A 13,403-nucleotide genomic window follows, 5' to 3' on the forward strand; every position below is an offset into this window, starting at 1 on the left:
TTTAATATATACTCCGTTACAGGCAAAATATACCGAAATATGTCGCGATCACAAAGAGTGGATGGTTACACTTAAAATGTTATATTGGTATTTTCCAGGAATAGAAAAATGCAAGATACAAATACATACCATCAATGATGCAATTTATACCAAAACGAATATTGAAAAATCACAAGTGCTTATGATATTATATTATCGATTTGTTGCGCGAACGTTGTTGGACCTAATAGTTGTTTTTGCTTACGAATACGCTACAAATTTGAATTTGTGCAAATATGACAAACGGTCACATTGTGGAACCACATCGATATTTTTAAATCCGAAAATATCGATTTAATTTTTGCAGTTTGTAGGAGTTGAGTCGGACCGTTTATTAGGAAACTTAAAAATGGAATATTGTTGATTTTTCAACTTATTGAACATTAACATATATTATCGTGTATTTGGTAATTTTTTACATTTTAACTATTAATATTACATATATATGGATCTCTATAATTTTGGAAATAACAGATTGTGCTTAATATTTCTCTAAAGCTTTTGTCAATAAGCTGTTCATGTTGGTCAGCAGCATACGAGGATCTTCCGCAAGTCCTGCGCCCACCATGGCATTGGCGAACAGCTGCTTAGTGATCAATAGCGCCAATTCGGGTTCGCTCTCGCGCAAGGCGTTCAGTTTCTTGATAATGGGATGCCTGCAAAGGGAATAAATATATTATAATGTGAGCTGGGGGAGACATAAAAAGCACTCTCTCACTTGGGATTGATTTCCAGCTCGGGCTGCAACAGCGCAAAACGATTCTCTTCGGGCACTTGATGACTCTGAGTGCGTATGAAATGCCGAGCTGCGGCCATCTCCTCGACGGTGATGACACACGGATGTGAATCCAGACGTGTGGTGGCCTTTACCTTGGCCACCTGACCCTTAAGCTGATCCTGCAGCCAGGGTATTAGGCTATCCAACTCGGAACGCAACAAGCTGCCCTGGCCAAAGTCTTCGAGTGCAGCTGGATCCTTGGACTCGTTGCGCATCTCTTTCTCAACTGACACGAGCTTCTTGCTCTTGAACTGACCCAACTGCATGAGGACCAGTTCATCGTAGGGTTCGTAGCAGAAGAGAACCAGCTCGTTGCGCTTCTTAAGATTCTCGTAGTATGGCGATGCTTCAGCTAGCACTCGATTCGGTGCAGCCAGGTAGTAGATGTCCTTGTGATCATCACCCACCTCTTTGTAGTACTCCTCCAGTGAAATGCGACCTGTCTCCGACTTGGAGGATTCAAAACGCAACAGCTTGGCAATCTCTTCCTTCTCGGCCGTATCGCTGGAGGTGACAATACCTTCCTTAAGGAAAAGACCGTAGTCGCGATAGAATGCCTCATATTCCTCTGGCTGCTTCTTGGCTCGTTCCTGCAAAAAGCGAATGACACGACTCGAGATCACGCTGGACAGCTTGCGAATGAGATTGTTGTTCTGCAGCAGCTCTCGGCTTAAATTCAAGGGTATATCCTCAGAGTCTACGACGCCCTTGACAAAGCGCAGCCACTTGGGCAACAGATGCTCAGTCTTCGACTGAATGAGCACCTTACGCGTGTACAAAGCGACGCCAGTGCTGCCGTCACGCGACATTTCAAAGAGTCCCGGTTTGCCTTCGGGGAAGTAGAGCAGCGCATGGATGCTCAGTGGAACGTCAGCGTTGTAGTGAAGCGTGAAGCGAGGCGTGTCGAAGCTGTTGCTGATGAAGCGGTAGAAGTCCTGGTGCTGCTCCTTAGTGGTGCTCTGTGGATCCATCAGCCACAACGGCTTAATCTCATTCGCCTGCTTGCCGTTCAGCAGAATGGGAGAGCCCACAAAATTGCTGTACTTCTTGATGACAGCACGAATGCGATCCTCATCCGCATACTCACGGCACTCGGTCTTCAGATGCAGCACAATCTTGGTGCCGTGCTCCACGTCCGCCACCTCCTCGATCTCATAGCTGCCACTGCCGTCCGTGGACCAGCGCAAACCGGGCGCCTTGGGATCAGCGGCACGCGTAAACACCTCGACACGTTGGGCCACTATGAACGAGGAGTAGAAGCCCACGCCAAACTGGCCAATAATATTGGATCCCGAGTCCTTAGCCTTACTTGGATCATTCTTTAGCTGCTCCAGAAACTGCTTGGAGCCACTGCGCGCAATGGTGCCCAGATTGCTGACCAGCTCCTCGCGTGTCATGCCAATACCAGTGTCCTGAATGATCAGCTGCATCTGCGGCTTGTCTGTGGTAATCCGTATCTCAAGCGGACGATCCTTGGCGGCTAATTCCGATTCGGCTGTGGTGCTGAGAGACGTGTAGCGGAACTTTTCCAGGGCATCGCTAGCATTCGAGATCAACTCGCGTACAAATACCTCGTGATCCGAGTAGAGGGAACGTGCTACAATGTCCAGCAATTGACGGGTTTCCGCTTGGAACTCGTGCTTATCGACAGTCTTCGAACTCTCTGCTGCAGTGGCCAAATGCCGCTTCGGTAGAGCTGTTACCAAGAAGATGTAGAAGTTTTTGGTTTGTATTGTAAGTGCAAGGCTCACCTGTCGTTTGTTGCACCAAGAGAGGAGCCGCTCGAGTCCAACTCAGAGTGCGATTTGTTTGCCGGCAAACGCTGGCCAAGCGGATTACTTGACGAGACTTTAGAAGTCCTCCAAAAGCACGCACGCTCATTTTGATCTATGACTTACAACACGAACTTTTGTCGAATTTATAAAAATAAAACACTATTGTTTCTTTTTTGAAAACTAATTGGAAATATGTGTTATTTAACTGTCCGGTCGCACATGTGTTGCGATTGTCAAAAACATGTGTTATCGATAACTCCTTGTTATCGCAGCACTTGTTTAGGGTGTGACCAGCTTAAGCGACATATAAAATTCGTTATTCTTTATTATTTAAATAAATGTTTGTGCTTGTATTCAACGAATTTCAATATAATAAAAACTAAATTAAGAATTCAAATAATATTTGTTAACAGCCATTTAAATATCTTAACATTAAATTGTGAAGAAATTGAAATTGATAAGCTAATGTAGCATAGCTGGCATTTGACCCTATTATGAGTCTTATCATTGTTTATATTTTTGCACAAACTAGGCAGATTTAGGAAACTATTAATTTCTGCTATTAGTAGATTAAACACATTCAACGCTAGTGGAACGACAATTTCCTGCGAAAATGTCTCTGCTTGTCATATTCTTGGGCATCTTTTTAGGTGGTCTTTCAACTTCTCATTCAGAATTCAATGTAAATAACGAGGTAAGAAACTTGTATTCAACCTTTGTTCATTTATTAACGGAAAATTGAGTTTATTTACAAAGCTCGATGCTGTGGAAAATAATTGCGCTGCATATTGTCTAAATCTTTTTTTGAAAAGCAATGAATTTGCAAATAACAAATTGAAATCTTGTGAAATGCATAGTAAGCAAATGTCTGTACTCCAAAGTGAACTAGTAGTTTTGAAATTAAAAGAAGAAATCTCTGAAAAGAAACTTAAAAAAGCTGATGAGAGATGTACAAAGACTCAAGAACAGCTCGACACCGATCTACACTCAATAAAAAACCTTCTTTATCACCTCACGAATCAATCGAGAGACGAGGCCAAGAGACTCAAGGAACAGCAAAAACAAATCGGAGATTATAGGGATTTAATTGAAGAAAAGAACGATATAATTCGAGCCTTACAATCTAAATTGGAAATCTATGAATACTCAGCAAAGATACTGAATTTTAATGTTTCATTAATTCCACCAGCGCTGATTATAAAGCATGAGATACCTGAACAGCAAATTAAAATTTATGAAACTAGTTGCTTGAGTATGGGAAACTCTTCAGATATTTTGGAAATCCAAGTACCAGGAATGCAACCATTTTCTGTGGCATGCGATGGAGATATTGCTGGACCTGGATGGACTGTAATTCAACGAAGAGTTGACAATAGTGTGTACTTTAATCGTAGCTGGAATGAATACCGAAATGGCTTTGGAGATCTGGAGAAAAGCTTCTTCATGGGATTGGAAAAGATTCATCATATCACAAAATCACAGAACTATGAACTATATATACATCTGGAGAGTTTTAACGGTACTGTTCGCTATGCACGTTATAATAAGTTTGGTATTGGAAACGAAACGGATGCCTATGAACTAAAAGTCTTGGGAGCGTATTCTGGCGATGCTGGCGATGCGTTAGTTCAAAATATAAATATGAAGTTTACAACTTTCGATCGGGATAATGATAAATTTTATAGCAATTGCGCCAGTGAGCGCGATGGTGGCTGGTGGTATAATCAATGTGCTCGATCGTAAGTACTAGTAAATTATTCGAAATTTACAAATACGCTTAATGTATATCTAATTATTTTAAGAAATCTAAATGGACGTTACTATGAAAGCGAAATGGATGTATGGGCAGGCATTTGGTGGTGGAATTGGCAAGAAACGCGCACTCTGAAAGCAGTGCATATGCTAATAAGGCCAACGAATACGACTATAGTGAAAAACTAGCTGTTATTTAAATGGGAAATTTTGTAAGTAAATGAAAATAGTTGTCAACTGTTCAAATAAACTTTTTTGAATACTTTGCTTGTTTGATACACTTACGGAAAACAAAAGTACATAATATTAGGTTGTGCTTTGTAAATTCTGTAAAAATTATAATTGGAATATTACTTACGATATTTATTTTCGAAATCGATAGTCCAGCACTTATTAAAATCAGTGTGACTATGAAAGGCGCAAAAATACCGAATGTATATTTTTGGAAATGCAAGTTACGGTCACATTAAATGCAACCCTGCTTGTGGAAGCGCGTCGTCTGCGCGTTTTGTAGCTCGTAGTTTTTTTTGTTGAGTTTTAATTTTTAACTACTATAAGTGAACGTGTGCGTGGTTTTGACTTAAAAGAATGTATTACGCGTATTACCGTTGCAACTAAACCCACATAAAATGACCTCCATTGATAGTGTACGTGTGCTGCTGCAATCGCTGCCAGCAGCAGCGCCCTCTGTCAGCAACAACAACAACGCGCTGCAAAATGAGTTGACGCCGGCAAAACTTGGCGCTGCTGCAACTCCATTGCGCGCGAGAAACGCGCAGCAGCAACAATATCAGCAATATGCTCCACAGCAGCTGTTCTATGGCAACACGCCGGAAAAATCAGCGCCGGGAGCAAATGGTCAAGGGCAAGGAGCGCCAGAAGAATTCTGGCGGGATCTGCATCAGTTTCACGAGCGGCGAGGGTAAATCTTTGATCTATAACTAAATATCACATTTTATTAAACATAAACGTATATGTCAATAGCACGCCACTGACGCAGGCGGCCAAGATCAGTGGACAACACGTGGATCTGTATCGACTTTACCAGGAGGTGACCGAACGCGGTGGCTTCAACAAGGTGAACATGCGCGATGAGTGGGACGAGGTTTATAGTGCATTGGACACGCTGCGCGAGCGCTGTGTGAATGGCACCGCTGGCATCAAGCACATCTATCGTCGCTACCTGGACAAATACGAACGTTTGAATTTCCACGGTGAGGATCCCGACAAATTAGAGGCACTGGAGGCTGCCATCGAATGCGCAGAACTGGGTGCCAGCGCTAGAGCACGCTCTCGTGCCTTGGCCAGCGGTGGCGGCGTTGGCAGTGGTCTGGGACTTTCCGGAGGTGGCTTGGGCAGCATGTTTGGCAATGCGCATTCCACTTTGACGGCGGTGCCGATGGCCTACAATCAGCGGCAGCACATCGTGAATGCAGATCGCCGGCGGCAGTACAAGATGTCCACACAGCTGCACAAGCACAGCAGCTATGAGAAACTGTTGCTGTCGCTCATCTCACCGCTGCCTAATGAGCAGGACTTTGCTATCAATGTGTGCACATTGATGGCCAACGAGCCACGTCCCACGTTGCAGCTGAGTGAGTGCCCCAAGTTACTGGACGTGCTGCTGGCACATCTGGGCGTCTATGCGGATTACACGATGCGTCAGCTCTTCCAGCATGGACACAACACGGCTGGCGTGCAAGTGCGACGTCATTCGAAGCTCAATTTCTGGCGCGATCTGTTGTACGACAAGCCACAGATATTGGATTTGTATACGGATGAGCAGGCGTGGCTGGACAACGGTCTGATTAGCAAGGATGTCGACGCTGTTGGCAATTTGGAGCAGCTGTCGGATGAGTTTGACTTTGAGCTGGACTTTTTGAATCTGCGTCGTAGCCATGGCACCGACGAACGCATTGGACAGCGTGTGCTGCAGATTGTGCAGCTGCTGCGCAGCCTAAGTTTTCATCAGGAGAATGTGACGCTGCTTTCAGCGAATCGTACGCTGTGGCGTTACCTGGTGATGGGCGCCAATGTACGCTGGAGTAAGTGCAGCATAGCGATTATAATCACTTCGTATTCTAAACTCTTTTTGCTTTGCAGGCAACATTCACATTCAGGCCTTGGAGACGGCTGGGAATCTGGCGCAGCAATTCGAGCTTCTCGATCCTGCCACAGACGAGTTGTCGCGCAATTTGCTGTCCACGCTGTGCGAGGGCATCGAGTCCAACGATCGCGCCGTCATCATCAGCTGCCTGGAGATACTCTATAAACTGTGTGGACGTGAGGGCAACGCCCAGCATATAAGTCGCTGCCTGGGCTTGGATTTCTATCAGCGTGTCATGCTTCTGCTCTCGCTCACCGATGTCATGTTGCTGATCTTTACGCTGGAGGCGATTTATGCACTCAGTGCGCTGGGTGCTCGTCCCTGCTCTATGCTAATGCAGGTGCGTGGCCTGTTGGATCAACTTGTGGCGCTGCTCACTGTAGAGGCGCAATCCTACGGCGCTGCTGGCTGCATTTTGATGCGCGTTGTCGAGGTGGTGCCTGGGAATATGCTGCCCACAATGACGCAGCCAATGCCCAGCAACCAATTGACGCAAATGATGACAGTGAAGCAACCGCATCCCCAACCGCAACCAGCTCCCATTGTGGCAGCACTGCCTCCGCCTGCTCCCACCCAAGTGCAAGTGTTGCCACCGCAGGCTGAAGCCGTCTCGGTGCCCGTCTCAATTGTGCCTGCCCCCAATCCAGCGCCGCCTGCGCTGCCTGTGCCGAGTCTGCCGCAGGTGCAGCTGCCCATGCCCAGCTTGCCGCAAGTGCAGCTGCCGCCAGCTGTGCTGCAAGCCGCCGCCGCCGCCGCCGCCGCAGCCACATCCTCCCAAGCAGCAACCGCGACTATTTTGCCCGCTGCTCCCTCGGCGCCGCAGAGTTTTACCCATGAGGACGAGACGTATGCGCTCGCCTGGCTGGGCGCCACCTACGAGCGTGCTGGCAATGGACACGAGCATCGGGTGGAGCAGCAGGAGCTCTACACCATCTATCTGTCGCATTGCCAGAAGGCGGGCAAGCATTCGGTTGTGAATCGCGTGCAATTCCCGCGTCTCGTGCGACTCATCTTCAATCCTACCGTGGGACCAGCCATTGTGCGCCAGGTGGATGGCACCGATCTGCCCGGAACACACTATATTGGCATACGCATGCGTGCCCAGCCGCTGCCCATGCAACAGCACAAGGCAGCGCCGGCGGTCGTAGCTACAGCTCCAACAACTGTGGCAACTGTTGTTGCCGCTAAGAAGGATGCCGCTGGCAAAGCGGAGCCAGCTGCTGGCGAGGCACAAGAGGAAGCGACGACATCGGCGGTGGCCACGCCCAGCTCATCGCTGATCAAGAGTCTGCTCGCCAACAAGGTTAACGAGCGGCAGCTGAAGCAGAAGGCGCAATCCCAGCCACAGCCACCAGCACTGGTGGCCACCACGTCCTCGGCGACGGGTTCACCAGCAAGCCAACCCATTAAGGTCACTTCGACGGCGATTAGTGCGTTCGTGAACAATCCGCTGATGCAACACACGCCCGTCAAGGTGGGTCAGACGACCATTAAGCCATTGCATCCGCAGCTAGCGCTGGAGAAGAAGCCCATAACGGACTCGGCGCCGCCGCCTCTGGCTCCGCTGAGCGGTGCTAATGTGCTGACCAAGGACTCCCAAGGACGCACACTGATCATACAATCCAAGCGCAAGCTAACCATCGATGAGGAGCAGAACAAACGGTTGGCCTTGGACAGCAGCAGTGTTGTTGGGGTGGCTGCTGGCAAGGAGGAGCCTCAGGTGACGCCCTCGAAGAATGCGGCGAATCTCTATGCGGATCTGGCAGCCTCCATACTGGAGGACGAGGATCTGGACGATGTGCCGCCCCTGGCAGCATCCACACAAGAGCAGCAGCCCACACAACAGCATCAACAGCAGCAGCAACAACTGCAACTGATTCCCGCCAAGGTGCAGCCGGCACAGCGACAACTGATCTTTCCGGCGGGCAATGCGACTGCGGCGCCGCCACAACTGAAACTGGCCACCACAGCGACCATCAAGACGGACCAGGGACTGCAAACAGTGCCCGTCATACTGCAGCAGAAGTCGGAGCAACAGCAACAGCAACAACCTACGCAGACACAGTACGTGTTGGCCACCAACCAGCAGGGACAGACCTATCTGGTGGCCCAGCAGACGGCACCCGTGGCTGTGGCACCGCCCACGGCACCGGCCACGCCCACGCTGCTGGTGACACAGACACAGCCGCAGCACAATCAGCAGACGAAGACGATCATCATACTGCAACAGCCGCAGGGAGTGAGTGCATCCAATGTGCCTGGCACACAGAAGGTGATCATGACCACGGCCCAGGGACAACAGGTGCTGGTGACGACGACCACAGCGCCAGCTGGGGCCCAGCCACGCCCCCAAACACCGTCCGTGCAGCAACAACAGCAGCAACAGCAGCAGCCACAGCAAATCTTCATCAATCCGCAGCGTGGAGTGCCAGCAGCTTTGGGTGCGGGTCAGATGTCGCCTTCGCTGTTGTCGCAGCTCAATCAGATCCCGGCCACCATCAAGCTGCATCAGCCACAGCCTGCGGCACATCAACAGCAACAACAACAGCAGCAGCAGCGAAGCAGCATTGTGGCCACGAAGGCATCGCCGATTCCACAGCTGCAGCAGCATCAATCCATCATACAACAGCACATCATCTCGAGCCCAGCAGCGACCACAGCAGCAGCAGCGGGAGCAGTTGACAAGCGGCAAATACTGCTGGGTGGCATAAAGGAGACGACGCTGATTACACAGACGCCGGTGACGTCGGCGCCACTGCAGCAAAGTCAACTGAATTCGCAGACGATTATTACGACGCAGCCGCCGATTGTGGCTGGTGCTCTGCAGCAGCAGCAGCAGCACATACGCAACGTGCTCGAACAGCAGCAGCAGCATCATCCATCCATCATACAGCAGAAGATATCGATGCCCACAACGGTAACTCGTAGAATTCTCTTTATTGAAATTTGATTTCATCAAACTTTCTCTTTAGCAGCTGTCCGATGCAGGCAAACCCAAGACGACGCCTGCGTTGCCCATAGCCAAGAAACAGCTGCCGTTGGCAGCGTCGCCTGCGCCATCTCTGAAGCCACCTCAACAACCACAGCAGTTGCCTGGAGCTACCAGCGAATCGGCGAGCAAAGCCGTTGAAAGCAAGCCAGCGGAGCAAGTTGTAAGCGCTGCGGCAGTTGTTGCTGTGCCGGCTGCAACTTCGGTGACCAGCGTGATCGCCCAACCCAATCCCAATGCTAATCCTCAGCCAGCCGCTGCTGTGCCTGTTGCCCCCGTACCCGCTGTGCCCGTCGATGCCAACTGGCTGTTCATCTGCGATTGGCGCAACTGTCCGCGTCGCAAGTTCAAGTCGCTCAACGAGCTGCAGCATCATGTGTGCAACGTGCACTGTCCCGATCACTTGGATGCTGGTGCCGAGATCTATTGCCAGTGGGGCAGCGGTCCCAGCCTGTGCGACAACATTGCGCGCAAACGTTACTCGCTGATGACGCATCTGGTGGATCGTCATCTAGCACTGGACGATCTGCGTGCAAGCGTTCAGCGTCGCCTTGCCACGGGCATACACAATGTGGCGCCCGCCCAGCCCACGGTGACCATTGTGCGCAATGCAGGGAATGCGGCAGCTGCTGCGACGCCAGCAGGTAGTGCAGCAGCTCCGGCGACGGCAGCAACGGCAACCGCTGTTGGCACCTCTGCATTGCAGGCGATTAAGCGGCATTCGGCTGATTTCCTCAACTCGAAGGAACTGATGGATGAGAACGAGGGACCAGTCACGAAGAGCATTCGCCTGACAGCGGCGCTGATTCTGCGCAATCTCGTGAACAACACATCGACGGCAAAACGCAGCCTCAAACGCTATGAGCCGCATTTGGCGAATGTGGCGTTCAGCAATGTGGAGGCCAGCGGTGTTCTGTCGCACATATTGCACGAGCTGAGTCAGTAACAGATTAGGTGTCTAACATATATCTACTATATACTATTGTTTATACATACATGTATTTTTGTACGCTATTCTCCATGTGCTGCTCTTACAAAATTATCAACAACAAATTAATTCAACTAACGACACTACTTATAAAATGTGAACAGAATTGAGTTGCTAAATTAATATACACACATAATAATATTTTAATGCGAAATGTGTCTTTATCATAGATATCACAATCTTCAAATGGACTTTGCTATTGTTATTGTCTGATATTTGTCTCGTCGTTTGAGTAACATTATATTCTATTGTGTTGGATCTGCTTTCTAATATGAACAAGAAAGCTACAGTCGAGTATGCTCGACTGTGAGATACCCGTTACCAATTGTGAAGAAAAGCATAACAGTGGAGTATTATTATTCAAATATGCCAAATTAATATACCGCAAAAATACTAATATATACCAAAGACTATAATGGGTATATTGGTATACAACAAAATATACCAGATTGACAGCCAAAGCTACCCGTAGTAAGTTGGCGTTTTTGTCTAAACAAAACTATATGCTAGATAACTTCTACTTGTATCTGAAGGCAACCAAATTTTCAGGAATTATAAAAACTATAGTTATAATTGCATGTATTATTGCGCAACTGGGCGTGGCAAAAATTTTAAACAAACTTGATTTGCGTGCTAACATAACAAGTGCTGTCGAAAAAAAATTATATCTCTAAGAACTAGGTGTTGATGTTGTTGATGCTGATCAAAAATATATATACTTTATGGCGTCGGAGATGTCTACTTTTGTCTGTAACATACATTTCCTGTCGGCACGTATATATAACATATAACATAATACCCTTCTACCCTATGGGTAACGAATTTGGGTAGAATACGATTTCAATCACTATGAGATCACCTTCCTTGATTTTATAAAAAATCGAGATAGGCTGGAAAGGGTCTAGGAAATGAAGAATACTCCAGTTTATTTTCCAAATTTTATAATTTTCAAAGGATTTCAGAGAAAATCCTAATTACTTAAAACTGGAAATTAATGAATTAATGAGAATGAAAATGTAGTAATAATATTAAATACCAGTCAATTGCCTTAAAATTTTTAGCTTTGTCCTTTATGTTTGTAATCGGTAATTTATTCATTATGCAAATATATCTTTGCAGGGTGGATAGACAAATATAGCTAAAAAGTCGCAGCGTATTCGATTGTTACATTTGAATTCCCTGACTTTATGCAGAATTTTCTTTTAAATATCGTCAAACAGTTGACTAATTGTCTCATTTCTAGACAATGCATTAATAGCATAATATCAACGGCATATATAAAAACGTATCCTTAATATTATGACATACTGATACGTATAGTCTAGAATTCGATGCATTTTGGATACATGTTCTTCAAAGTAGGTTTGGCTTTCTTCTGCCTTCATGATTCTAATCCAATACAACATTCCTTGCAGAATGCATCTTCATTTATTAAGCATACAAATTAAACTATTTTACAGCTGTCTACGAATTGTCAGTCAGAGAAAGGTTGATAAACTCAACTGTAACACTTAAAACTAGAACAGTGGCGCGGCTATTCAAGCTCGCTTAGTTGTACAGATCCCACAGCGAGATCTGACCATCCATGCCAGCGGCTGCCATTATTGGAGCACGCCACATGGACACGGGTTGCGGGGAATAGGCAATGTCCATAACGCCGCCTTGCTTGTGCTGCGTGAGCACGGCCAATGGACGCAGACTTTTCCAGGAGAAGATGCGTATACGTCCATCCCAGCCACCGCTGGCAAAGACCTTCTGATCGCCACGTATGCGCACGCAGTTGACGCCAGGGTTCTTGATGCACAGTTCCGAGCCGCGCTGCAGCTGCATCGATTGCCGTTGATAGCTAAAGGTCGTCAGCTTATCGTCTAAGGGAAAAGAAGGGAAAATGCTATAATTGCTGAGTGTGTATGGTATATTCTTTGCATACTGGCAGTGCCGACAATGCCACGATTGGTTATGGCATCGTAGTCCACAGATATAGCTTCGGGCGCCAGGTCTACAATGTCAATCATGACGCCGGAGCTAAGATCCCAGGTGAGAAAATGTCCCGACTCGTAGCCAGCTAACAGAAAGAGCTGCGATGCGCACTCGAAGGGCTTGAAACAGGTGACGCTGCCCAGCTTTGGCAATTGTGGATCATCTGGCAGCAGCATTTGTGTGGGCGCCGCCGGATCTGTGACATGCAGCACCCCAATTGCCGTCTCCTCGCAGGGATAGAAGAGCAGCTGTTCGTTTGTATTATTGGGATTGATGTGCAGCGCTGTTCGGCAATAGCCAAGGTGATTGCCAGGAATGCTGCGCTCCTTTACATAGCTGCTGTTGCTGATCGAGTAGGTGGTGATGGTGCCACCCTTCTCCTGTGTGACAAGGTGCTCTTTTGTATGGTGAAGATTTGTTATTGGCTCGCTGCCCACTTCAAAGTGCATCGGCGATCGATTTGTCTACAAGCCAAACAATGTTATTTGTTGTTATGATATTGTTGTTGTTCTTGTCAGTCACCTGTAGATCCCATAGAAAGACTTTGCCTTTCTGCGTGCCAGCCAGCAGACGTTCGCTTTCGTGGAAACACAGCGAACTCACAGCTCCCATTTCCGGGCACCGCAGACTGAACACGGGATCTGGTGGTAACACAGCCATATTAAGTAGATATTAATTAGTAAAATGAAACTAAAGCGTGCTGCGTTGTTAGCTCGATAAGATAAATAGTGTCGGCGATAGATTGTGGTGGCTGAACGATAGCAATTTGCATATATTATCGAGCAGCGACAGGTGCATCTCAGCAGTGTGACCAATTTCGATACTTTTCCGTTAAATCTGGCCTATTTGAAGATCGATAATTGAAGAAACTGAAGAAAGTTGGGAAAAGCTGGAATATTGTGTTTGTTTGCTTCACTTTTTGGTTTTTAATATTGCGAATAGTTTTACTTATAACTATCCTCTAAATAGTTGCCTTCAGATCTGATTGATGCAGC

At 47.3% G+C, this 13,403-nt stretch overlaps 4 protein-coding genes across 5 annotated transcripts; 2 read left to right on the plus strand and 2 right to left on the minus strand.

Moving 5' to 3' along the window:
- Window positions 1–396: 396 nt before the first annotated feature.
- Window positions 397–2,819, minus strand: LOC132794497 (heat shock protein 75 kDa, mitochondrial). The gene is made up of 3 exons (XM_060804983.1): window positions 2,569–2,819; window positions 758–2,513; window positions 397–695 (listed from the first exon to the last, which is right to left on the minus strand). The coding sequence occupies exons 1-3, from the start codon at window positions 2,696–2,698 to the stop codon at window positions 521–523; spliced, it is 2,061 nt and encodes a 686-aa protein (XP_060660966.1). The 5' UTR covers window positions 2,699–2,819; the 3' UTR covers window positions 397–520.
- A 175-nt stretch (window positions 2,820–2,994) lies between these two features.
- Window positions 2,995–4,582, plus strand: LOC132794498 (angiopoietin-related protein 7-like). Its single transcript, XM_060804984.1, has 3 exons — window positions 2,995–3,286; window positions 3,349–4,331; window positions 4,395–4,582. The coding sequence occupies exons 1-3, from the start codon at window positions 3,206–3,208 to the stop codon at window positions 4,531–4,533; spliced, it is 1,203 nt and encodes a 400-aa protein (XP_060660967.1). The 5' UTR covers window positions 2,995–3,205; the 3' UTR covers window positions 4,534–4,582.
- A 118-nt stretch (window positions 4,583–4,700) lies between these two features.
- Window positions 4,701–10,575, plus strand: LOC132794496 (AT-rich interactive domain-containing protein 2). Of its 2 annotated transcripts, none has more exons than XM_060804980.1 (4): window positions 4,701–5,266; window positions 5,329–6,389; window positions 6,448–9,368; window positions 9,424–10,575. In XM_060804980.1, the coding sequence occupies exons 1-4, from the start codon at window positions 4,974–4,976 to the stop codon at window positions 10,384–10,386; spliced, it is 5,238 nt and encodes a 1,745-aa protein (XP_060660963.1). In that variant the 5' UTR covers window positions 4,701–4,973; the 3' UTR covers window positions 10,387–10,575. The 2 variants fall into 2 exon arrangements, with proteins under 2 accessions (XP_060660963.1, XP_060660964.1); XM_060804981.1 differs by having other exon boundaries at window positions 9,427–10,575.
- A 1,052-nt stretch (window positions 10,576–11,627) lies between these two features.
- On the minus strand, window positions 11,628–13,146 carry LOC132792633 (guanine nucleotide-binding protein subunit beta-like protein 1). Its single transcript, XM_060802067.1, has 3 exons — window positions 12,931–13,146; window positions 12,359–12,872; window positions 11,628–12,296 (listed from the first exon to the last, which is right to left on the minus strand). Exons 1-3 carry the CDS (start codon window positions 13,066–13,068, stop codon window positions 11,977–11,979), a joined length of 972 nt encoding a protein of 323 aa, XP_060658050.1. The 5' UTR covers window positions 13,069–13,146; the 3' UTR covers window positions 11,628–11,976.
- Window positions 13,147–13,403: the final 257 nt, after the last annotated feature.

This window comes from Drosophila nasuta, chromosome 3 (assembly GCF_023558535.2).
Source record: "Drosophila nasuta strain 15112-1781.00 chromosome 3, ASM2355853v1, whole genome shotgun sequence".
Taxonomy (NCBI): Eukaryota; Metazoa; Arthropoda; class Insecta; order Diptera; family Drosophilidae; genus Drosophila; species Drosophila nasuta.

Bases quoted from the DNA above. Each gene is read 5' to 3' on its own strand.
- LOC132792633 (XM_060802067.1), bottom strand. From the start codon at position 13,068: ATGGCTGTGTTACCACCAGATCCCGTGTTCAGTCTGCGGTGCCCGGAA. The intron at 12,873-12,930 runs GTGACTGACAAG...TTTGGCTTGTAG, and splicing joins TCTTTCTATGGGATCTACAG to ACAAATCGATCGCCGATGCA. The intron at 12,297-12,358 runs GTATGCAAAGAA...CTTTTCCCTTAG, and splicing joins TGGCATTGTCGGCACTGCCA to ACGATAAGCTGACGACCTTT.
- LOC132794498 (XM_060804984.1), top strand. From the start codon at position 3,206: ATGTCTCTGCTTGTCATATTCTTGGGCATCTTTTTAGGTGGTCTTTCA. The intron at 3,287-3,348 runs GTAAGAAACTTG...TTATTTACAAAG, and splicing joins AATTCAATGTAAATAACGAG to CTCGATGCTGTGGAAAATAA. The intron at 4,332-4,394 runs GTAAGTACTAGT...AATTATTTTAAG, and splicing joins TATAATCAATGTGCTCGATC to AAATCTAAATGGACGTTACT.
- LOC132794496 (XM_060804980.1), top strand. From the start codon at position 4,974: ATGACCTCCATTGATAGTGTACGTGTGCTGCTGCAATCGCTGCCAGCA. The intron at 5,267-5,328 runs GTAAATCTTTGA...ATATGTCAATAG, and splicing joins CAGTTTCACGAGCGGCGAGG to CACGCCACTGACGCAGGCGG. The intron at 9,369-9,423 runs GTAACTCGTAGA...CTTTCTCTTTAG, and splicing joins AGATATCGATGCCCACAACG to CAGCTGTCCGATGCAGGCAA.
- LOC132794497 (XM_060804983.1), bottom strand. From the start codon at position 2,698: ATGAGCGTGCGTGCTTTTGGAGGACTTCTAAAGTCTCGTCAAGTAATC. The intron at 2,514-2,568 runs GTGAGCCTTGCA...TCTTGGTAACAG, and splicing joins CTTGGTGCAACAAACGACAG to CTCTACCGAAGCGGCATTTG. The intron at 696-757 runs GTGAGAGAGTGC...TTCCCTTTGCAG, and splicing joins GAGCTGGAAATCAATCCCAA to GCATCCCATTATCAAGAAAC.